This window comes from Eptatretus burgeri, chromosome 2, assembly GCF_056783735.1.
Source record: "Eptatretus burgeri isolate ZD-2024b chromosome 2, Ebu_testis_v1, whole genome shotgun sequence".
Taxonomy (NCBI): Eukaryota; Metazoa; Chordata; class Myxini; order Myxiniformes; family Myxinidae; genus Eptatretus; species Eptatretus burgeri.
Genome location: NC_140962.1, coordinates 94,749,377 through 94,774,920, shown reverse-complemented (window position 1 = coordinate 94,774,920; position 25,544 = coordinate 94,749,377). Strand labels below are relative to the sequence as shown.

The following is a 25,544-nucleotide window of genomic DNA, read 5'->3' as shown; positions in this document are numbered from 1 at the left end:
AGTGAAGTACTCTTCGGGAGAATTTGATCAATACAACCAACCTCAGCGGTATAGTTCGCTGGAGCTATCTTTTGTATTTTGTTGAAATGATTTTTTTCATCAACCACTGTCACAATGGGTTCACAGGTCGTCGAGTGACCAATTAAATTTTCCACTCATACACCATCATTGTCCGAAGACAGCGCGTGGTAAAGGTGTTCTATGAACTCTCGAGTTGGTGGATGTTAAATATCCCATGGTATATTTTGTGAAGAGTAGACGATATCATCGGCACCCTGACCAAATAACATATTCCTGCGCAAACTCTCTAGTCAACCTGCACTTGGCAGGCATGACGAGTATTGTCACCCTCAAAAAGAGTTCAGCGAAGGCTATATCATGCTATGGACTGAAATCAGGTTGATGATGATGACATATCACATGACTAAAGGTGAAGGGTTGGGGGAGGTTCAGACTTTGATATAAATACTTTTAACAAGGAAAGGGTAGCATGCACCAGTGCACCTCTAAGGGTAGCACTCACCTAAAAGGGTAGCATGTATTGATGTCTTTAGACTCAAAAACCTCCCATGTATGCCAAGCACAGATTCAGAATGCACTTTTCATTGTCTGGAAGGAGGAAGTAAATCTTGTATTTCCTAAACTTGTACACCACATGCCAATTCATAAAAAAAACTGGAGGGGCACTCCGTGGAGCGCATACTTCACCACATAATGCCTGATCTCCAAGAACATATCGGGCCCAATATATTTTTGAAATATCATGCTATACAGTAATATATCGTTTTTGGCCCGATCTCTCAATGGGGAAGAATCACTTAAGAAATTAAATAATTCTCGTATCCAGATTCGGATCCAGATCTTCAGCAAAATCTAATCATTTCGTCCTTATCACACACTCAACTTGCACACCAAATTTCATCCAGATTCATCCACAACTTTTCGAGATATCCTGCACAAAAACACACAGACAAACAAGTAAAGAAGAAGATGTCGTACAGAGCATGATACTTGCAAAATCCATAAAACAAATTTGACCTTAAAAATAATTGGCGGTTGAATTAAATGACCAAATACGCAACTCTTCTTCAAATTTCAAGTCAATCGGATGAAAATTGACAATTTTAGAAATTAGGCCTATGTTATCCTTTTGGCCAATGTTGACCTCGAAAATAATTGGTGGTTGAATTCAGTGACCTGATATGCAAATCGTCTTCAAATTTCAAATCAATGAGATGAAAATTGAGGATTTTTGGAAATACCTCCTTAGTTGTTGACCTTGGGCCTATGTTGACCTTTTGGTTGATGTTGACCTCAAATATAATTCACAGTTTGAATTCTTTGTCTTGACACATAAATCCTCTTCAAATTTCAAGTCAATTGGATGAAAATTGAGGATTTTAGAAACACCACCTTAGTTGTTGACCTTGGGTCTATGTTGACCTTTTGGTCCACATTGATGTCAAAAATAATTGGTTTCTTGATTTAATTGACCAGAAATATAAATCCTCTTCAAATTTCAAGTCAATCGGATGAAAATTGAGGATTTTAGAAATACGACCTTAGTTGTTGACCTTGGGCCTATGTTGATCTTTTAATCCATATTGACCTCAAAAATAATTGGCTGGTTGAATTCAGTGACCTGAAATATAAATCTTTAAATTTTGAGTCAATCGGATGAAAATTGAGGATTGTAGAAATGTCACCTAAGTTATTGACCTTTGGCCTATGTTGACCTTTTGACCTCAAAAATAATAGACTTCTTCCTTATGACAAACTCCACCATGTGGTGTAGTTTCGTGAAGACCGGTTTAAAATTATGACCTGTAGGCGACAAACGAACAGACAGAATTACACAATCGAGACAGAATGGGGTGAAAACACAACCTCCTTCACCTTCGGTGGCGGAGGTTATAAAGATAACAAAAGCAGGGGAAAAAGTAAATTTTAAGGGGAAATTAAAAAAGAAATGAGAAAATAGCAAGATTAAAGAAAATATTACGAAGGTATCATAAATTCAAGATAAATAGAACAAATCTTTTTTTCTTCTTCGACTACTTGTTTTTTCTCGAAAGAACAATCAACATTGTTTGTAAGTGACCGCTACTACAGTGTCGCAGATTTCGATCTTCTGGGGTCTGACTTTGCAGAAGTAGACACTTTGCAGAAGTAGACAGAAGCAAACAAACACAATGTGCCAATTTTGGGGAAGGGGTTCACCAAATCGTGAGACGATTGGACTGGGATCCTCGAGGTTGGGGGTTTGAGGGTTCAAATCCAGCTGAAGCTAGCTTGCACTGCTAAGGGTTTTAATGCTAAGTTTCTGGAAGCTAGGCTCGTCTCGTAAGTGCCGTGTCATTTTTAGATTGTTGTTCAAAAAAAATTTCAGTTGCTGGTAATTTACCTGTTCCACTTGGCTTGGTCCAAATGCGATGCAAGTCCACACATTATGGTTGATTCTTCAGGCTGTCGGATCAATTTGTGATGGGCAGTAAAATGCTTCCAATGTCTAATAAAGACATTCACAAAATCTGATTGGATACAGGCAACGACCGTGTTGAAGATTATGAGAGAGATATTGCTCTTCACTAGTTTCCAAAACCATATTCTTGGGTTTGACAGAATTACAAGTGATAATGCAGCAGACAAAGTTCCAGTCTATAGCAGGCCTTAATGTGAAGGGCAGATCGTACTTACAAATATAAGACATGCACAGCAATTCGACGCTATCTGATACAGGGGGTATAAGAAAAGTCGAGATGCCAACATTTGGGAAATGAAATAATGGAGATGTTAATAAAGAAACGCATTCATTTTTGCAATGATTTGTGGTGAAATCTGCAGACTTTATGGAGGACAGCAGCAAATCCGAATCAGGTACTGCTAGATCCTGACAAGCGGCCATGGTTGGTCGACATTGCGGCAATTACCAATTGCTGTTGCTTCTTCTTTCATGTGCAGCGCATGACTTCGCTGCTCCGCTGCTGATGCAACGCCCCCTGAAGGTTCGCGCAGGAATTTGAAACGTGTTCAGGGTGCCAACAATAGCTGCCTACTCTTCGCAAAGGACACCATGGAATCTTTAACATCCTCCAACTAATGCTGGCAGATGGGACATCCAGTTTAACGTCCATCCGATGGACGGCACACACATTCATGCCTCGCCCTGCCTGCGAGACACCAGAATGAGAGTCTGCAGCTGGGTTGAGATTCTAACCCAGGCTAAATGGCTCAAAAGCGAGTGTGCACACCTCAAGGCCATCTTACCAGCCTTCCAATCCAATTGCTGGTAAACGAACTACATCAAAATCGGCAAATAGCACCGATTGATTCCATTTTCAAAATCGACAAACAATAATGGGGTCCTATAAGGTCCTAACCCCAACCTTAAAAATCCAAGAAAAGCACCAAATGTAGTGGCTTCAACATATATTTTCAGCCACCATTACTTTTTATTTAATTTACTTATTCATATGCAGCCTGTGGCTGCTTGGCAGCATAATTTTCTAGGGGCAAAGCTGTGCCACTGATGCAATGCCCCCCCGCCCCCTGTTATCATATCACCGATACTCATTTTGCCAACCTCTGAAGAATGGCAGGCTGAGTCAACTCACCTGGTGTTAATTCAACAGACTAGACATCTAGACATATATACTCAAGACCCTAAGATCTTAGATCAGACACCCTAACAGTTAAGCCAACACCAGACTTACGACTACAGTATCTGTTTATGGACATGAGCGAATGTAAGCTGGTATTGAGCATGGGCAGTAATAATATATAAAGGGACGACATAATGCAAGGGAAAGTTTTTGAGCATATTACACAGCAGAAAGATCTGGGGATAGAGGGGTGCAAGGACACAGGCATAAATGGAAGGAAGACCAGAATTGGATTTGATGATGTGTGGGTATTGCATGTACAGGTAGTGGACAAAACAAAAAGTTGGAAACACTTAGGTAAATGAGGGACACCAAAGTATATTGATAGCAACGGCTTCAACATCGGTGTGGCCCATGTGTAAGTTAAGCAAATAACATCCCAGAATTCTTAGGGTCATGTATAAAAATGCTGCACAGACCTGGTTGCCTATAATTTTGGCTAGCATGTCTGCAAGGGGACACCTCAGTGACTTTGAAAGAGGGGTGATTGTTGAGGTGCGTTGGACGGGAGCTTCAGTGACAAAGACAACTCAACTTGCTGGTGTTTCATGAGTCCAAGGTGAGGTCAGCATGGAACTCTGAAGGAAAAACATCATCAGCAAAGGGCAATGGTTTGAGCATGACACTGATGTTATCCATGTGTCATGGTCTTCTTCGTCACCATATCTGAACCCAATCGAGCATTTATGGGATATTCTGGAGCAACGCCAGAGACGGCGTTTTCACCTCCATCAAACAGGTGTGAGTTGATTGACTTTCTCCTGGAAGAATGGTGTCGCATCCCTCCTGCACAATTCCAGATGCTGGTGGACTCTGCCACGGCACCTGCAGGCCAGACTGACCGCACATCGTGGCCCAACACCCTCTTAAGTGACTTTATATTGGTGTTTCCATTTTTTTTTGTCCACTACCTGTATGTTGTGCTGTCTCAAGTATGTATCTTGAGATATTGATTCTCTGTGTTATGGATGTTGTCAAAAGCAGTCAAACTCCTCTGCATTAATGCAGCCCTCATCAAATTCACCAATAGTCAGAAGTGAATTGAGAATAGTAAGGGAAGTGATATGACAGGGGAGAAACGGGAGGAGCTAGAAGGGCACTCAGTGGAGTGCATACCTCCACCATGTAATGCTTGATCCGATCCAGTAGAACATATCAGGCCCAATCATTTTTTGAAATGTCATGCAATATTATCGTTTTTGGGCCCATCTCTCACTAGTGGAGAATCATTTTGGAAATTAAAAAATTATCGCATCCAGATCTGGATCCGGATCTTCACCAAAATTGAATCATTTGTCATTGTAACACACCTAACATGTCCACCAAGTTTCGTCTGAATCCGTCCACAACTTTTTGAGATATTGAACTCCATATTGTTTTAGCTCAATCTCTCATCAATGGTGAAGAATCACTTGAAAAATTCGAGTTGTCAGATCTGGATCCGGATCTTCAACAAAATTTAATTAGTTCGTCCTTGTTGCACACCCAACTTGCCCTCCAAATGTCATTTGAATCCATTAACAACAGTTTGAGATATCCTGCACATAAACGGAAAAATGAAAAATCACTCGGTGGCAACTTGGCAAAACAGCACAAAGTTGAATGGCACTCGAAAGAGTGCATACCTCTGCGAGGTGGAACAGTTCACATTTTGTATCCCACTGATGGGCTGGATCTGAACCAAAATCCAATCCACTTGTACTTGTCACCTCTTTAACTCATCCACCTTGTTTTGTCATAACTCGTCCACAACTTTTTGAGATATCGTGATATATTTAGTTTTTGGCCCGATCTATAAATTTTAGAAATTAGGCCTGTGTTGACCTTTTGATCTTAAAATTAACAAGTCTGGAGACTGCGATGGTTCACGCGCGATGTAAACGGTTCGCCTTTTTAAAAAAAATTTTGACCTTCGATGGGACGCCACGGGGAAACTGGCGGGAATCGGGAAAAACGTAAATGATGAAAGTTGTAGTACTTGAAGAGCACGACTTGCATACCAACTTTCATTCGAAACAGTTGAAAACCCTAGGAGCTCGATGCCCAACTTATTGATTTTTTTTTGACATTTTCTAAGTTCGTGACCTTGTGACCTTGACCTTGGGATGAAAATGAAAAAATCGAGCTACGTGGGGCTATGCAGGTGCCATTGGGATAACCAAATACCGAAACCCTGCCAGATTCGACAAACCCCTTCGGAGAAGATCTAACTTGAAATCGGCTACCCCCTAAAAACATGCTTTTTTGGGTGTGGCTCCGCCCATAATGGGTGCAGCACGCCCATTCTCAGGAAAACACAACTAGATCATGATATAAACCTTGCACCCTTATTTTATCAAGATCGGATCAAAACCCATGGAGCTATGCTCAGGACAGATAGACAGACACGCACATAACTAATATAGTGGTCACTTACTGACTCGTGAACCAATACTGTAGATGGCCTCTAAATCGATGGTGGATTGCTAATGAGTCTGATTATACTGAACATGTACGTGCACTCAAGTGAAACTTCATTCCAGTGTTGCATGGGCAGAAGATATTGTATCGTAAAGCAAGAAGGGATGGCAAACCAGCTATCCTACTTGCTATCATATGTAGATGTAGAATATCGAACGCTTTCCATTGCAAATATTTTATTATACATTTAGCTTGGTACCCTGGGAGAAAAAGAAAAATCCTGGGAGGCCCTGAAAAAAAGGCTTCATTTTTTTCCACTTCTATTTCCATCATAAAAGGGCTGGTAGAATAGCCAAGAGGTGTGTGCATTCTCCTCTGAGCTGTCTAGTCTGGGGTCGAATCTTGCCCTGGCCATAAACTGTCATCCTTGTGTTTCACATGCAAAGTGAGACATCAATGTGTGCATCGTTCTTCGGACGGATATGAAGTCGGAGGACACGTCCGCCAGCATTCGTTGATGGATGTGAAAGATGGACGTCACGTTATCTTTCAGGAAGAGGAGGAAATTTTGGCCTGCAGCTTGGAGAACTTCCAAATAGGTCAGCGGCATTGCTGCACTCCCAGCATCGATGCAAACCAACAGCCATGTGCTGCATACAAAATGATAATGATGACCCCTGGAAAAATGTCCTTGGGAAATTGATTGAAACAAAAATGGCTTCTTGTGTTAAGCTGCATAGAGCTTGTCAAAACGCCACCAGCACAAATGCAATACCCTTATTATTAGTTATTTTTGTGAGCTTTAACTGATCCATCATTAGATACAGTAACAGTCAAAAATAACCATATCCGTGTCATTTCCTCCCAAAGGAGAAACTCAGCTTCCATATTTGGTGAAATTTCTACATGCTTTCTTGCCTGGTTTTGAGTCCCAACCCAGCTATAAACTGTCATCCCGGTGTTTCACAGGCAGGGTGATTCATCATTGTGTGCCATCTCTCGGATGGGCATTAAACTGGATGTCACATACCCCCTCTCCCTCTCTCCTCTCTCCCCTTCTCTCTCTCCCATCCCTCTCCCTCTCTCTCTCTCTCCCATCCTCCCCCCCCCGCCGCTTCCCCTCAAGTCCCACTACCAAACATAAGCCAAGAACCCCTCCCCCCCCACATTTCCCCCTCAAGTCCCCTTGCCAGACACAAGTTTTGAACACCCCCTTCCCCTCCTCTCTCTCCCCTATCCTCCTCGCTCCCACCCCTCCTGGAGTGTACAGTGATGTGTGATGAGGCATCACTCTCCCCACCCCCACCCCCCAGCTCTCCCCTTCTTCACCCCTCCTCCCTCCCCCACCAATCCTCTCACTCCCTTTCCTCCCTCCTCTCTCCCATATCTCTCCCTCTGTTCTCTCCTTTCTCCCTTTCCCCACTCCTCTCTCTCCCACCCCCTCCCCTTAATATTCCCATCAGTGAAGCGATGGGTTGTATTTGATAGTAAATAATAGATAATAAAGTTCCATTCTTTGCATCCATCCCATAAAACGCAAATTAAGGCACCACAAAATTTGAGTAGCCAAATTACCACTTTAATTGCAAAATTTAATTGAAACAGTAATACTTTCATTACTTGGCCACTCGCCACATGTGCTGAGATTTTCTCTGGTGTAGAGATGACAAATTAGTTTGACAGATTGTTCGACTCAAGCAAAAAGAACAGTCTTATTTATAAGCTCAATTTGTATGCATAATTAAAGTTGAACACTTGAAGATTATAAACATTCCCCCCCCCCCCAATGCAAATAAGAACAATAAATGTGTCAGAAGATGGTATTCGGTAATAAATTGTGATTATTGTTAGGCAATGTGCTGGAGCAGTTTCTTTGGTGAGGGTTACTTTCCAAAATGGGTCACCACTCTGATGCAGCATACTCGACTGATAGGGCAGGAATTTATCATTTGTTCATGGTGATTGCAATAGCTCGCCCACTCTTCACAAAGGACACCGTGGGATCTTTAACGTCCACCAACTAATGCCGGCAGACAGGAATCCCATTTGATATCCATCCGAGAGACGACACACACATTGATGAATCACTCTACCTGTGAAACACCGGGATGACATTTTATAATTGGATCGGGATTCAAACCGAGACTACACATCTCAAAGGTGAGTGCACAGACCTCAAGGATCTTCGGCTTGAGGCTACCTTGCCAACCGCAGTCAACAACCCAGTACAGTGGGTTTAAATTCCAGCTGGAGTCAAGGGTGTTCAATTCATCATGAAAATGGTGATTTCCTCAACACAGTTAGTAAAATGACGTCATATATTATTCGTTTGCAATAATTTATTAAACTACAAATGCAAATATTACATTATTAAGTGCAGGGTGAGCTTTACCTGGTCAACAGGTGGTATTTTTATTTGTAGATCAATAGTAATTTATTCTCGACTTTTCCACCATTGCTTGCATATAGTGCCAGCTTGGGAAGCAGGCTGGACATTTGAACATTCATTTGCAATGCTGTTCCCTATGGCTAAACCTGAGCCTCCATGCCTGATTGGGAGACTGGTTTCAATAAGGACTATGCATGGAACTTGAGCAGAGGAGATTTAAGGGAGAGAAAGACAGAGAGACAGACTTGGGATAACTATGATACTGAACACCAGGAGCTGAGACGTGGGGTATTCAAGACAGAGCACCCATGGAGATAAGAGTTGCATCTCACTTTCACAGTTGCTTCATTTAAATTGCTGTGGTGCACAGCAATGTCCAGTATGTCCTCCTGGAGAAAGTGGTGGTAGTTTTGGATCAGTGGCATTTCATAAATCTGCAATTTTACCCTGCTCTTATACAGACCCCTAATGCCCTCAAATGTTTGCCACAGTCACAATTTTACATGCTGCTGATGCACTCGGGGCTTCCCCACCAATGTCGACAGAGTGTCATCACCACAAAGGTTTTCCAGGCTCTCACAACCCATGTCCTTCAGTATCAGTAACCTCCCAACAGATCTCCATTCCTTTTGGTTCACGAAAAAAATAATTGGTTCACGAAAAAATATTTTCACGAAAAAAATGTGACCACTATATTCGTTATTGGTGTGTGTCTGTCTGTCTGTCTGTCTGTCTGTCTGTTGGGTAGTCGATGTAGTCGAAAAAAAAAAAAATTTGAGATTTTTTTTTCTCCCCTTATTATCAGTATTTCCGTCGATATGTTGGGTATTAAATCGATCAACCCTTATTGTCAGGTTTTCCGTCGTTATGTCTGTCTGTCTGTCTGTTTGTCTGTCCAGGCCAGTACTCCGTTAATCGTAGGCCGATTTTGATGAAACTCTGGTGGTAGGTTCATACCATGACCTCGTTGTGCGCGTTTGAGAACCGTTGCTGTGGACCCCTCGGTTGCCTAACCTTTGAAATTTTCAAAAAAAAAAAAAAATCGAAATTCAAAAATCAAACTATGATCGTTTGTGGGCAACACATTCAGCCTCCTTGACAAAAATTTCCAGCCCGCTCCTATGAAAACTGTCAGAGAAGATAGACTTTGAATGAACCCTGGTCGAAAACAATAAAAAAACGAAGTTCGTTATGTCTCAGAGACTATGAGTCAGATATACATGAAACTGGTATGGTAGGTTCATGGTATGTCGTAGTTATGAGTGAGAAAGAACTGTTGCTACAGACCCCTCCGTTGCCTAGCAACGGCCGAAAAACCTCTAAATGTGGGGGTATTTTAATGGAAAAACAGTCTGCAGCATTAACCCTTGAAGCTAGAATCATGAATTTTCTTGTGCTTAATCCTCAGGTCATTCCCCATCGAACAGGCCCATCACGTCAGGTTATATTGGGTAGTCGACTACCCATGTCCGCCTATTGGCTTGTTTGTCTGTCTGTCCCGAGCATAGCTCCGTGGGTTTTGATCCGATCCTGACAACATTTTGGTGGGAGATTTATATCATGATCTCGTTGTGTTTTCCTGAGAATGGGCGTGGTTCGCCCATTATGGGCGGAGCCACGCCCAAAAAACATGTGTTTTTAGGGGGTAGCCGATTTCAATTTGCATCTTCTCCAAGGGGGTTTGTCGAATCTGACAGGGGTTTCGGTATTTGGTTAGCCCAATGGCACCTGCATAGCCCCACGGAGCTCGATTTTTCATTTTCCTCCAAAGGTCATGAGAAAATTGCGAATTTTGACATAAAAATCCAACTTCTCTGAGGGGTTTGTCGAATCTGGCAGGGGTTTCGGTATTTGGTTAGCCCATTGGTAACTGCATAGCCCCACGGAGCTCGATTTTTCATTTTCATCCCAAGGTCAAGGTCACAAGGTCACAAACTTAGAAAATTGCGAATTTTGACATAAAACTCGTACGACCGCCCAAACTTTGAGAGCGAGGGTGACAATATTTTTTATGTATAATCTTGAGGTCATTCCCCACCTAAAGTCTTCAAACCATTTTTCTCTATCTCGAACACCTTGCCCGTGGCGCCGCCTTCAAGTTTGTTTTTACGCTGATTTCATCAAAGTATAGATAATCCGAGGAGTGTGAAATGCCATATAGCCTATATGACGTTGTATTGTTCCTGGAATGTTCCAGAGGAAGTTTTGCACCAAAGGTCATAATCCTTGACCTTTGACCTTTAAAGTTCACAAAGGTCAAATTTTCAAAGTTGTGGGAATCAAACCGGGTTTTCGACCTTCTTCGACGAACTAACTCCAATAAGCTATAGTGCGTATCCTGTTTCCTTATTTTAATGTCCACAACATTGTTTTGTGACCTTTAAAGGTTATGCAAAGGTCAAATTTTGAAAGTTGTTGAACGAAACCGGGTTTTCGACATTTTGCAGCTAATAACCCATCACTCGTACCACATCATGTTGATCATTTTTATAACTTGGTCAAACATTATGACATTGTCTCATACTTGACTTCTGAAACAATCTACATCGTCAAATACCGCTCGTGAACCATCGTCGTCTTCAGACTTGTTATTATTTTCCCTTCAATCTTTCACTCCCATTTGAGTGTTAGCTCATCTACAAGAAGTCAAGAAGAGCTGTTGGAGCCATAACAATGTCCTTCAGTCAGTCAGTCTGCCATTCCTTCCAGCAGTGGGTCTGTAAACATTTTCTCCCCCTACTTCGAGGCAGCTCAACGGATTATTTTGAAACTCGGCTTGGTGATTCATGATGTGGATGGATGCACAAAAACTCATGTATCCCTTTCATTTAATTTCCATTCAAGTGGTGAGATAATTAACTAATTAACTCAAAATGTAATCTATGTTTGTCTGTCCATTGCATATCGCCAGACATTCCGTCATCGATGTTTCCTCATTATTTCATTTCAACCTCTTAATCCTCTTAATTTAATTGGATCTTAATCATTATTTAATTTAACCTATTAATTTAATTTTATCCTCTTAAACGTCATTAATGCCCTCTTGCTTTGAAGAACGAGAAAGAAATGGGGAGGGGAGGACAGAGAGGGGATAGTCCTTTGTGTCTTTTTTAGTCTCTCTTAGTCCTTTTACTCTTTTAGTCCTTTTAAAACACTTTCCATACTTTGGACCACTTTAGACTCCTTAAGACCCTATAGACCTCTTAAGAACCACTCAGACCCTTTAGAACCCTAAGACTCCAAGATCCCTGAGACTCTTTCGAACCATAAGACCCTTAAGAACCCCAAAAATCGTTTAAAACCCTGAGAAACTTAAAACCCCTAAGAACCCAAAGACCCTCTAGAACCCGAAGGACCTTTCGACCCTTGAGAACCCTAAGACCCCAAAGACCCTTTAGAACCATAAGACCCATTACGACCCCTAAGATCTACTTTATCACCTAATGCAGCCCGACTACAATCACCCTCCATTGGGAGACGAGAGTTGGTCCCACTTGGGACTGTTCATATTATTTCCACTTGTCCTTTAGCTTCTCTTTCTGGCTCATCGCCTTAAATTAGCGATTGTCATTGGATGTTTATTATTCCGTGCCAATTACTTTATATTCTTGTATATATTCAGCTTGCAAATTATTTTTTTAGAATTAAGGTGGTATTACTCATTTGCTTATGTGGTGCAATTAGACCCCGAATTAAACCACCTGTCAGCTTGAGAGTACGGGTATCCACTCGACCGACTTAGCCATCTTAGCTCACATGTATGCTCTACTCTCAGTGCATTGCATACTGAGTACTGACATCTAGAAGTTCATGTTGATATACATGCCTGCTTTACAGATTAATCTCAAATATCCTTGGGCATGATGTTACTATGTATGGAGCAAACCTGCATATGACCACATACTCCAGTGATGCACATAAAATTATTGCTTATAATCATACGTGCCAGTCATGCAAATCACTATTCCATGAGATCTACACGACGGTGATGTATATAGACACGGCGCCCAAAATCTGTCCACCCAGCGACACTTGTGCAGGGAAGCTCTCCCAAACTACTGACAAAAAGGCAATACCTATAACGGTGGAAGCAATGACGTAAGATGCAATACATTGTTCACAGCAGCCAGTATCCACTCAACAGAAACAGTTTACACATACAGCAAACATACATGCCAGAACCCAGAACTGCACCCTCTTTCCCCACCCACTGGATCTTCCTTTACTGACTTAACTTATTATTTCTCTACAGTGGTCTTAAAGCTCACTCCTCTGTTAAACATTTCACATGGTTCATCCCTGTCCTCCTTTATGTGTTCTGTGTTGTTAGAATACTTATTTATTGCTGTGGTTTGACATGGCAGTTATCATCCCACGTAGTTGGCTGGTTGCCCTTTCCAAACCTCACAATAGTTTTCTTTTTGCCAGTTCTCTTTTTTTTCTTTTGCTCCCACACTACTCCGATCTCATGAACCACTTCAGAATAAATCGTGCGATCTGATAAAACACATACACAGATCGATAGATAGAGACAGACCTAAAGGTAGATAATTTCCATGGTGCATTGTAATTTGCCAGATTTGTGTGGTCCTCATGATCAAATAATAACCTTCCATGCCACAAACTAAATTCTTACAAAATGTGGCTTTACAGTCATCTTAAGACAATACGATGGTCTTTACCTGGAAGAAGTATTGAGCGATTGCAAATTTGTGGGAACTCTTCTGCTTGCTTAGCTTGTAACCCATCACACAAAGCTCCGCGCTGCCTCCGGGTCAGTCAGCTGATGATGTTATCGATTTAATGTTGCTTGGCATCGAAAAGCCATTGCGAAACGTTTTAAAATCCTGCATTTTCCAGAAGATGTTTTCCTACATTTTGATCTATTGTAAACTCATGTTTGTGAAAATTCGTTTTTGACTTTTATCAAATGACACTTTTATTTTGATAAACCGGAGTCTCGGTGTGCAGAATTACAATGTTACAATGGATTTGTTATTATTTAATGCCATTGTTGATGATTTCTTGTTGTTGGTTATGTGATGCAATTCTAAGACAAATCTCTCCTAAAAAAGCAATTAGGAACAAGCACAAGTGGGCAATGCTTCAGCCAGACTTTTGTCGCTTTTGTCATGGACAAATGTTTCTCTGTTCAGAGAAATGCCTTTTTATGTAAAAATAAGAAAATAAATACAGCCATTATAAACATAAAACAAGCATTTTGGTTTGAAGACCAAGGTAAAGTTTCTCCAAGCAATGCACACGCACCTTGACCCGAAGACCAGAATGCATGATCATGAAAACGAATGGTCACATAAGAACTGGTTGCTTTTTCTGCCCTTCAGGGTGGATCAGGACAAGACCAAAACAAGAAAGAGCAATCAGAGATTGCAGACCCTCACCCAAACTTGTTTTGTGTGGTGTTGGTGTAGTTTTGTGTTGTATATTTTATGTGGTGTTTGTGTACTGGTGTGTTTATATTTAGAACTGTCACTTCATAACTGCTGGCAGTGATGACCGGGTACCAAGACGTCCCGGTTTGATGCAACCCCGCTTTGATAGGACACCTGACCCTGACCCATGACGATTATCATTGTTATTCAATTGAGTTTAGAATGGGATTAAAATTAATTGAAGTTAAATCAAATGGAAGATCAAAGAGGTACAGTCCTACATGGTAGTCATCAGAAAGAACCCAAATGAGCAAAAAGCAACGATAAAGTCATCAGGAGGAACCTGGATAGGTTTTACATTTCAGCTGCTACTCCTCTACCCTCAAACTCATCTAGGCACAGCCAAATGAGCCTTATTCAAAAAAAAATCCGAGAATGTGAAAATCCGATCAAGTTGAAATTTAACATATACAGTCCCAATCTCTCCTAGATTATAAATGTGAAGTTTCACATCGATTGATAAAGTGGTTCCGGAGAAAACAATATTTAATATTTTTCTTCAATCCAATATGGCTGGGAAACCATGTGACCTATCAATTATTCCTTAAATTTGTACAGCCAGGGCGTGGGGAACATTTCTGTGAAGTTTCCCATCAATCTGCCAAGCCGTTCTGGATAAGATTGTTCATCGGTTTGAGGGTAAATCCAACATGGCTGCCAAAAATATGTGACCGAAGACATCATAATATGTGAACCTTATGTTCCTCATGGATAGACGATCATACGTGTGAAGGTTTTTTTTTGTTAAACAATATAGCTGCCGAATCACGTGACTAATGACGTCATCAAGTTTTTTTTTATGTGGACCATTTTATCCTTAGATGACCCTCAAAATTTTTCATACTGATCAGATGTAGCGTCCTGCATTATGCAATTATGACGTCAAACGAAGGCACCTATGACATCATAAAAAAAAATCGCACTTATTCCCCATGCGGAGTGCTTGCCGTGTACCAAGTGTCAATTTTTTCCTTGGTGCGGTTTCGGAGATACAGAGGTCCAAAGGTTTTTTCTGTTTTTCCAACATAGCCACGACACCACGTGACCTATGACGTCCAAATTATAATTAAAACATTCTATATGAGTAGTCGCACCTATGGTGAAAATTTCGTCTCAATCCGATAAGTGCTTGTGGAGAAAAGTACGAAGGTTTTGTGCAGACAAACAAACAAACGGAACTAAACGCAATACCCTCTCCTTCGGCGAGGGTAAAATCAGATTAAAATACAAACCTTACAGCCATTGTATAGATCGTTTGACACCACATTAGATGTAATGTACTAGGAGGGAAGTGAAGCAGAATGCTTGATGTGGAGGTGATGAGTTTATTAGTCCACTTCCAGTTTCACCGAACAGACCGTCTGGAAATCCCCCCCCCATGCCCCCCACACCTACCTTCTCAACAATCCTCTTGAAGAAGTCCTTTCATTCAAGCTTCTGGGTCCCACTATCTGCCACGATCTTTCCTGGGAAAGCCACATTTCAAAGCTGGCCTCCAAAGCCAGTCGCTGACTGGGAATCCTCCGTCGTGCAAAGTCCTTCCTCGGCCAACCTGAGCTCCTGACCACTTACAAAGCTTTCGCCCACAGCCTGATGGAGTACTGCTCTCCCCTCTGGGCTGGTGCTCCTGCTTCTCACCTTTCTTGGCTTCATGCTGTGGAAACCAAGGCATTTAGGATCATTGGTATCTCCCGCGATGTGGCTGAGTCTTTGGGCCTCTCACTCTCTCACCACAGGCTGGTCGGTGGTCTGTCTATCTTCTACCGTCTCCTCTTCGGCCTTGCCCCTCCCCCCCGCTCTATCTGCTATCTGTCCCGCCCATATGTCCACAGGACGCTCAAGGTCCGGTAGCATCCCCTTTCTGGTAAAACTACCAAAATCAAGAATCACTGCTCACCTTCACTCTTTCATTCCTCTTTTTTTCCTACCTTTGGAACAAACTCCCACACCCTCTTCAATTCCACTCTTCCCTCCAGGTCTTCAAAACAGCTGTTTACTGCCATGTTTTATCTTGCCCCATCCAAAACCACGATCTTTTCTACCCCCGTTAATCCACCCCATACCCACCTCCTTCAAATTCCCTGCTTTCCTTCCTGAAAATCCCTGTAGTGTCCATCTTGTTTACCCTGTGTACCCCACCCTATCCCTCTCCCTTCCACAGATCTCCTCATGTCTCTGTTCCACACTTCCCCCCCCCCCCATTGTCTCCTGCAACCCTTGTTTATGTTCTGTGTGTTCGCTCTTATACGAGCCTCGACAATGTATACAACAGAAAAAAAAATTATGGTTGCTAATAATGAGGTGGCAGATGTAGAATGATTGCCATTGAGAGGATACAAGGTGCCATAAGTGTGCTTGTTGCAAAATTTTGTGACATGTCAGGTGGTGCCATAAAGTTAGGCTGTGGTAAGGAGTTGTTGTGACAGATGCCATGTTGTCAAGTGTGGGGTCAACAGTTAAATGAAGCAGTCACTCGTTTCAAGTTGAGGTGCAGCTCTTGCGACCTCTCGTCGCAGACAGGTTGGTGACGTTTTATTTCTACCACCTCTTTTCAAGTCTTACTCCCTCTGCTCTTTCATCCCTCCACCTCCCTCCAGTCCCTTCAGCTTGCACATGTCCGTCGAGTAACCCCCTCCTTGCCAAACTCAAAAAAAAAAAAAAATGCAAACTCACTGTTCACCTCGACTCCTTTGTTTCACTTCTCTTACTTGCGGGACCTCCTTCTTCAGTCTATTCAATCCCATTCTTCCATTTTAGGCTTCAAGCTGGCACTGCACCATCATCTCAGGTCATCCTCTACCCCTCCCTGCGATCTTTCCTATCCTCATTAACTTCTCCATACCTACTGGCAAGTTGCTAGATTTCCTTCTCTCTTCTTTCTCTCCTTGTTCTTCCTCCAGTTTGTTCACCCCCTTGCGTCCACATGTTTTCCCACTGCCATACTGTCAGTGCATTACCTTCTACTCTCCGTCATGTCACTCTTCCGACAGCCTCGACTTTGTGGACAAAACAATAAATATATTCATTGAATCATTGTTCTTACTTACATTGTGCACATTCAACATGCAAAAAGGAGCCTCATCCTGTATTTCCAATGAACCCTTCTTTCCTCTCACCCCGCTCAGACTCCTAACTCCACGCAATCTCCTTCCCTTTTACGATCCTTTCTTCTCTTTCCCTGAAATTTAATCCTTGCCATTTGAACATAATATGCTGAAGACATACAAGACCCTTAATCAGGTGGTCACTTCAAGTTGACAAAAACGAGTAGGGCTAGACAATTTGCTATAACATTCAATACAGACTGTATAACTCGAGTTTACACCATACCTCTCTCCATCAATGAAGTAAGATGTACATATAATTTGGTTCAAAGTTTCAAATTTAAAGTGTAACGACAGTTCGACATAAACTAAGGCTTTTCAAATTCCATTACATGTCTTGTCAAGATGTTGTTTGAAGCAATGTGGATTGAGGATTTCAACTGTGCCTCGCTGAGGTTTGAAATGATAATGATGTGACCATTCCATCCCATGAGTTCGATCAATCATCGGACTAACCTAATAACGCGGGCGTACACCGTGGCTGCATCGTTGCATCGAGCTACCCGTGAGACCACATCGAAACAGCAATTTCTGCTGTAAATCCTCATGAAAATGTTTCCATTTAGGTAAACAGAATGTGGAGTGGTGTGTTTAAGAAATCTCCTTGGGGCTGGTTAACCATTAGTTGCAGGGTAAGGATAGCTCAGGGCTTGCACATTCACCTTAGCTATTTAATTTGGGTTCAACTCCCGACTTGCTCATTAACTGTCACCCTCGTGTTTTCATAGGCAGGGCAGAGAGTCACTGAGGGTGCCATCCGTCGGACGAGACGTTAACTTGAGAACCCATATGCCAGCATTGCTTGCGAAAGACCCCACGGCGTCTTTTGCAAAGTGTAGATCATTGTTGTCAGCATTATGGCTAAATTCTAAATTCCTGTCTTGACAAGCTCGACAAAGGCAATGGGAAACCATCTATTATAACCCTTGCTATCAGAGTATCTTGGCAACAGTGGTCTTGACCTGCAGCAGACCATTTGATATTTGATGTTTTTTATTTATTTATTATTTAATGAAATGAGTTGAGCGTGTTACTGAAGAAGCTGTGACCCATAGGCTCACATACAATATGCTGTGTCGATTCATGTACATTCTCAAAAAAATCTCCAGGCAAAACTTACACTGGAAATAATATATGAAAGTTTCTCCGCAGCTTGGCACAATAATCGAAAAATAACTTGTAAGTTACAATGGATAAAATATTGTTGAATTGGAAGAAATCACCAAGCGAATGTGAAGTCCTTACTCAGCACAGTTTAATTAGGAATTCAAAGTTATGTGTTGTGCTGTGCCTGCTGTAGTAAATCTCAGAGACGAGATATTAAACATAGCTTTACTGGAAAAGGATGATTCAGTCACTGCAAGGGAGGGGTTAGCACTTCATATGAATATGCAAATCGCAAATAAATGCAGGATAAGGGTGACAATGTGAATCTGAACTGAAATTCCCAAACTAAACAAAATAAATCAATTGAAGTACTGGGTAGGAATTGTATTTTCTGAAGAAAAACGACATAGTGTAACAGCTTTACAGGGCGGGGAATAAATGGAACAAACACAACAAACATTTTTTGTGGCAGGAATGAATGAAAGAGGGATTATATATATATATATATATATATATATATATATATATATATATATATATATATATATATATATATATATTGTTATGTTTATGGGGTAGATGAAGGGATTTCATGATTTCATAAGAAAGATAGGATTGTATAGATTTGTTTGGCCCGTGGACGTGTAGGAGACATCTCGATGTAATTTAGGGAGACTGTGAGCTTAAGTGTTGTCACCACACGGGGGGGGGGGGGTGGTGCCATGTTAATTATGTAACGATCAAGGATAACTTCCCCAGTATGTAATCCCCCCCCCCTGTGACTTTTCCCTAGTTTATATGACTAAAACCATGATAACAAACAAGCAATACATGCCGAGGGGGCAAAGGCCCCACCTTCTCTGGTTTCGTGCGAGCAGGCCACGCCCCGGAGGCGTAAGTTTGATGAGCGTGACATGAGACGCGTGAAGAGGGCGTGGGAGGAGCAGATCAGATAGGAAGGTTGCAGAGTAGGAACGAAGGGACATACGTGGTCGGGAGAGGAAGATAGTCATGGCCACGGAGGATCTCGCTTTTGCTCTCGGCACGACGAAGACCATGATTCTCAGGTTCGTGCTGTAAGAATTGGCTCGCGTGCTGAGCAGGACATTGGTCGTTGATGGTTCGGCAGAGCCGTGAAGTGTGTACGTTTCTGAGGAGAAGGAGAGCGTGCCTCGTGGCCTCCTCACGGGGCCTCAGAAATCGTCTCGTCATGTGGCCCGACCAGGTGCAAGAGAGGAACAGTTGGGATATTGGTTCATGAAATGAATCTGCGCGGTGGTCAATTACCGCTCAAGGTGTCAATTACGGCTCAGGAATTGCCTGATGTACATTGTTCCCGCTGCTAGAGTGGAGCTCAGTGCCATTTTGTTGGGCGCGTCTGCGAAGCGCCTTGATTCAAAGCTCCCTCACGACCATCCCTGGTGCACAGCTAAGTGCCGGGACAAAGGAGAGATTTTTCTTTGGTTCATTTTCCCCTTGTCTGTATTTAAGTCTGCATGGAGGAGCCTCAATTAGATTTAGATTTAGTTAACCTCACGTTTTCCTTTCATCTGACTATAATTCACCGTCTGTCCATCTGTCTGTTCCCAGGTACCGCAAAAACGGCTGAACCGATCGCAAACATTTTTTGGGTGTGTAATCCTGGGATCCCTTAGAGTAAAATAGTCATAAATATAATAACATGACCCCCTTGACGGCTCCCATAGGGAGCGGGTGCTTAAACTTTAATTAATTCGATTTGCTTGTGTCCGTGTATTTGTGCCATTCTGGTGTAGCGCTTAACTGTTTTCCCGCGCGCACGCATTAATCTCCAAGAGTCTCAGCTGAAGGCCTCCAAGGGAGAAGTTTCGCCATCCATGCAGGTTGGGGTTTAACCCTGTGGACACGACAGTGTGTGTGTGTGTGTGTGTGTGTGTGTGTGTGTGTGTGTGTGTGTGTGTGTGTGTGTGTGTGTGTGTGTGTGTGTGTGTGTGTGTGTGTGTGTGTGTGTGTGTGTCAATGCACCTCCTAGCTGTAATGGTGAGCATTGTCATGGATTATGTCTCACTCGGCGGTAAAACCACATAATTCGCAAAGAACAACCATCCATTTGCCACCCAGACGATTGTTCCCGCGAATGAAAACCAATCAACCAGAAGGCATGTAATGCGATCAGTGGGTAAATTGAAATGTGTGTAGCATGACGAGCACTCCCCCAATCTCCAATGGACACAAAGTCCTGCATCAAAGCATCACCTCCAATCCGGAGGCCGCAGTCTGGCGACTTTGTCAAACTCCAAATCAAAATGTAATCTTTTCTGCCATACTGTCAGTGTATGTCAGTATTACCTCTAAGGCCTTTCAAATACCATACTGTCAGTATTACCTCTAAGGCCTTTCAAATACCATCTCAAATGTAGTGCAAGTTGTGACAGACAAAAACGCTCTCCGTCTGTGGAGACTCAAAAAATCTTTACCTCGTGCCATCCGTCGGGTGTTCCTCTTCTGACAACCACAGCGGATCAGGTGGCACCAGGACTGAATATCCCTCGGGTATCCTAAGAGGGTATGGAGCATCTTAACGTCTCCCAAGAGACGGAACTGCCTTTGTGCCATGAATATTTGGTTATTCAGTCGTCAGTTCAAAAAAAAAACACACGATGATGAACAATGAAAAAAAAGTGTGGTGTCGAGTGGCGACCCGTCCAGGATTGCTCCCAATATATACCATTGCCAAAGAAAAGGGATGCGAGAGAATTTTCAAATAACCGAACCATTGCCTTGCTTTTACACGTTCGCAAGATATTACTAAATATCATTGAACACAGAAGAGAAGACTTCATTCAGCGAGAAATGCCCATTGATCAAGCAGGTTTCAGAAGATGAAGAGGTTCAAGAGATCAAATCGTAAATCTGAGATGGGTCATGAAAAAGGAAAGGAATATCAAAGGAAGATGTATCTTTGTTTTGTAGATTACTAGCAGGGGTACCCAGCATTGCCCGGTGCTATTCTAATCCTGTTGGTATTTTTGAGAAATCAATGTTTTTTTTCGAAAAAAAATAGTGGCGGCCTAAAACACTTCCATACACCCACAAAGGAATGGTGTCAGGGATCATTTAATATTGTTATGGGGCCGGGTATCGGTGACGAGCACGACTGCAAGAGGGAGCAGAAGAGTCGGCTCCACCGAACACACCGGAATTGAGGTCGTGCCTTTTGGATAGGTCTGAAAGGCACGGGCCCCTTACTGGATCATGAATCTCCAATAATTCGACCAAGTGGGGTAGGGTCAATTGTCAAACTTCAATATACCTAAATACCCACACGGACAAAGCTACCGGGGAATTCACACCCTCGACGGACCTCGAGCGGAACGAGCCGTTTCCGAGCCCGAACCGTGTGTAACCCGAACGGAGATTACGAAGGCCCGTCGGACCAAATGAACAACTTACTGCCTTGCTATGTCTCAACACACACTGTGCCAAGCCAATGAAAGAAACACAGAAACGAGCTGGAACATTTAGCAAAAGGGATATTTATTTATAATGGGGCAGGGGAGCACGCATAAAGGCAGAGTTCACCGAATGCTGAAGGAATAGCAATTTATGTACAAGCACTTATGCAGTTTTACTTAATAGACTGGCGCCACAAACGCACACACACACGTACACCCAAAAAGAATCGGACCCGTCAGGTCTTTATTGGAGGCCTCCAGCTCGAGGAAAGGCGAGCTGGAGGTCAGAGCCTATTCTCAGACCTTCCTGTCTTGCACGGTCTTCGACGATCCGGTGTGGCAGGACTCGAACCCGCCACACAATGCCGCTCCAAGCCCAGGTAGGCGATCCTCGCGGGACAGGATCACAGGCACACAGGCCACAAGAGAAGACGCTTTGTTGGCGGGACCCCAGGAAGGCGACGACTGGCTTCAGAAGACCACCAGACGTCCGAAGACCAGAAAACAATTCTCAACAACCACTCGTTTGGCCCACGCGTGCCTCTTTTATCCCCCGCTCGCACTCCCTCATTGGGCAGAGAGAACGCTCTATGCCCATATTTGAAGCCAAGCCAGACCGAAACACGTGCCCATATTTGGGGTGAAGCCTGAGCGTAACGCTTGTGCCCATATTTGGGGTGAAGCCAGCACACCAACGTCCAGAGAAACCCCACCTAGCACACTGGACTCAGCCCACGTACGTGCTGACACGCACGTGTGCAATGGTGCCGGTGGATGATGGTGGAAGGAAGCGAAGGCAGGTGTCGTTGTTGTGGTTGTTGGAAATATAAATCCTAACTAACAAAATAACTCACAGCGCACGTAAAATTAATCACCCATTATACATAGGACTGGACTCTAACTCGAAACACATACTTACCGATATAGCTGATCTAAAGGACCTGGCTGTTGTGTGCAGTACCTTCCACGTCCGCAACAATATTACCTTCCATATAGCTACAAAGGCTTAGGTAAAATAGAGCGATGAAAAAAAAAAATACACAAAATCCCCCAAAAATCCAACTTTTTAATTTTCAATATATGTATATATATATTTTTTGCCTAATATCCCTGTGTCGTAAGAAGCGACCAGGGTTGTGTCAGGAAGGGCATCTGGCGTAAAACATGTGCCAAATCACTATGCGGATCATCCAGATGATCCGCTGTGGCGACCCCTAAAGGGAGCAGCCGAAAGAAGAAGATATATATTTTTGCCTAAAACACACACCAGCATGCCTGGTGTTGGCTTAATGGTTAGGGTGGCGGGCTTGGGATCCTCGTTTCCTGAGTGCAAATCCTGCCCTGCTGTTGAATTAATACAAGGTGAGGTTGATGCTGCCTGTCATCCTTCTGAGGTCCGCAAAATGAGTGCCAGCATGTTGGTATCCTGTGTCGGAGTGGCGACCCGTCCAGGATTGTGCCCAATAGTGCTTCGCAGCAGCACCAGCTCCAGACTGCTTAAGCTACTAAGCTAAGCTCTAGCTTAAGTACTCTAAGCAGCACCAGACTGCTTACGCAGCACCAACGCTCTGTACAGAGTATGGTCCCAATTGATGGATGGATAGACTCACCAGCACTCAATGCTGATGAACGATGAAAATTTGACGAATATTAATTTGGCCATCTCTGAGAAAAATGGTGACACAGACAGACAGACAGCCAGACATCTCTCTTAAATTATAGATAGCAAAGCTTTCAACTGTGTCGATCAGGAATGGATGTGGATTATGATGAGAGAAATGGGGACGTTCTGAGCACCTGATATGCCTGATAAGAAGACTGTACACTAAATATGAAGCTACAGTAAGAACAGAGTATGGAGAGACAGAATGGTTTGGAATTTGAAAAGGGGTCAAACGGGGATGCATTCTCTCCCCATTATTTGTTCAATCTGTCTTGTGGCAGAAGATGTATCAACAACCTAGGGTATGCTGATGACACCACTCTGTTGGTAGAAAGTAAAGAAGACTTAATGAAACTGCTGCAACAGTGAAGAAGTAAAGTGAAAAGCTGGTCTTTATTTAAACCTAAAAAAAGACAAAAATCTTGTCAGTTGAGAAGATCGACGTGTTCAGGTTGGGAGACGGTCACCTGGAAATGGTGTAAAGTTTCATCTTCCTGAGTTCTAAGGTTGAAGTGAGTGGAAAAAAAGTGAAGGAGGAAAAAAAAATCAATAATCGATTTACATTGTGGAGAAAAGTAATGTGAGGATTGAGAAAAATCTGGAAACACAATGGATGTGACAATCCAAACCAAGGGGAGGCTGGAGAATGCTCCGGTGTTTCAACGTATGGATGCGAGTCATGGACAGTGGAAGAGAAAGAAAGAAAGAAGATTGTCACTTTTGAAATTTGGTGCCGGAGATTAGTATTAAAAATTCCACGGACTGCAAGAAGAACACACAAATCGGTGCTTGAAGAAATTGGACCACCAAATTGGAAATTGGTACATGAGAAGCACTGATGCAAACACAGAAACTGTCACACTTTGGACACATCATGCATATGGAGGAAACTAAAGTCTGGAGACATCAACCATGCTGGATATGGTTGAGGAAAGAAGAGGAAAGAGGCAGACCTTTAATATGTGCTGGATGTATGGGGAAAGGTTCCAACCAAGCTATCTCGGCTCGAGCTTCAGGAAACAGTGCAGGAATGGGATGTTTGGAGAAATTTGATCGGATCACCAGATGTTGGCCACGACTTGAATGACGGAATTACATAACCGGATTTTATATACTGTGTGTGTGTATATATATGTATGTATATATATATATATATATATATATATATATATATATATATATATATATATATATATATATATATATATATACATACACACAGACGTACTGTTTATTTATTGGATATAGATATAGTCATTAAATATTTATTAATAATATGTTCATAAATGAGTCGTATGTAATTCTCAAACACATTTTTTTTTACTGTCAAGGGAAATAACAATGACAATAATAAAAAATAACAATGATGATAATAAAATGTATTGTTCTGGAACAATAGATCAGATATATTTGCTCGCTGATCGGATATTTTGACCATCGGGTAAACATTCCGTCAGGCTCACCTTGAGTGCGAACCTCTGACCTGTGAGCTTATCCACACACTCCATGACCTTTCCATTTGCCCCAAGTCCCAGGACTCGACCGGTCACCGTAAAGTCCTCGCCGATCAGGTTTCGCCGCATGCACAGAGCGCTGACCCCTGATCCGTTGTTGCGGTTTCGCTCCTCTTGCGCATCGCCATTCATCGGTGGGGAACGGTGGTGGCACCTTCGGGTATCCCAAGAGACGGAACTCCCTCTGTGCCCCGAATATTTGGATGTTCAGTCCTAGTGGCACCGTAGATGCTGGAAATGGATGCGCACACACTGCTGGATGCTCGTCCTATGATAATCACACGAACTGAGTGAGCGACGTTGTGACGTTTTCTCACGTCTATCTGATTGTCTATGTGTTGCCTGCACACTTGTACATCTGCCTCCCACGTCTTTCTTCTTTCCGAAGCATATATCGCATGCACTGAGGTCGCACGCATCGAGGGCGCACGCAAACGTCTAAAGGATCCTCCCGATGCCTCGCTCACAGCAAAACGTCATCACGCAAAACATCATCACGCAAGCCTTGACTCCAGGGCATCTACAAGTTGAATTTCAGATTCTTTTGCTTGCAAGGACCCGATGACGAGGAGAGAAAAAAAACGAATGAATGCACACAAAAGCAAACTTACACTGCTCTATAGCATAATACAGTTATGTGTAAAGTTATACTCTGTGTTTACGGGAATTTGCATCAATCACAGGGTCGTTTGGAAACCTATAATTGGTGTTTGGTGTGACTCTTCGTCAAATTGAAGACTTGGGTGCAAGAAGTACTGAAGTCACATTTTTGAAAAAAAAAAAAATGAGCTGGCACCAGTACTATAATCTTAATGGCC

General features: G+C 42.7%; 1 protein-coding gene across 2 annotated transcripts in view; it reads right to left on the bottom strand.

Moving 5' to 3' along the window:
- Positions 1–25,206, bottom strand: part of LOC147032595 (uncharacterized) — a 102,100-nt gene extending 76,894 nt beyond the window's left edge. For both annotated transcript variants that reach the window (XM_085870334.1, XM_085870335.1), the window contains exon 1: positions 24,676–25,206. In XM_085870334.1, coding sequence (XP_085726460.1) covers positions 24,676–24,858 — 183 coding nt within the window. In that variant the 5' untranslated portion in view covers positions 24,859–25,206. The remainder of the gene's footprint in view (positions 1–24,675) is intronic.
- Between the last annotated feature and the right edge of the window lie 338 nt (positions 25,207–25,544).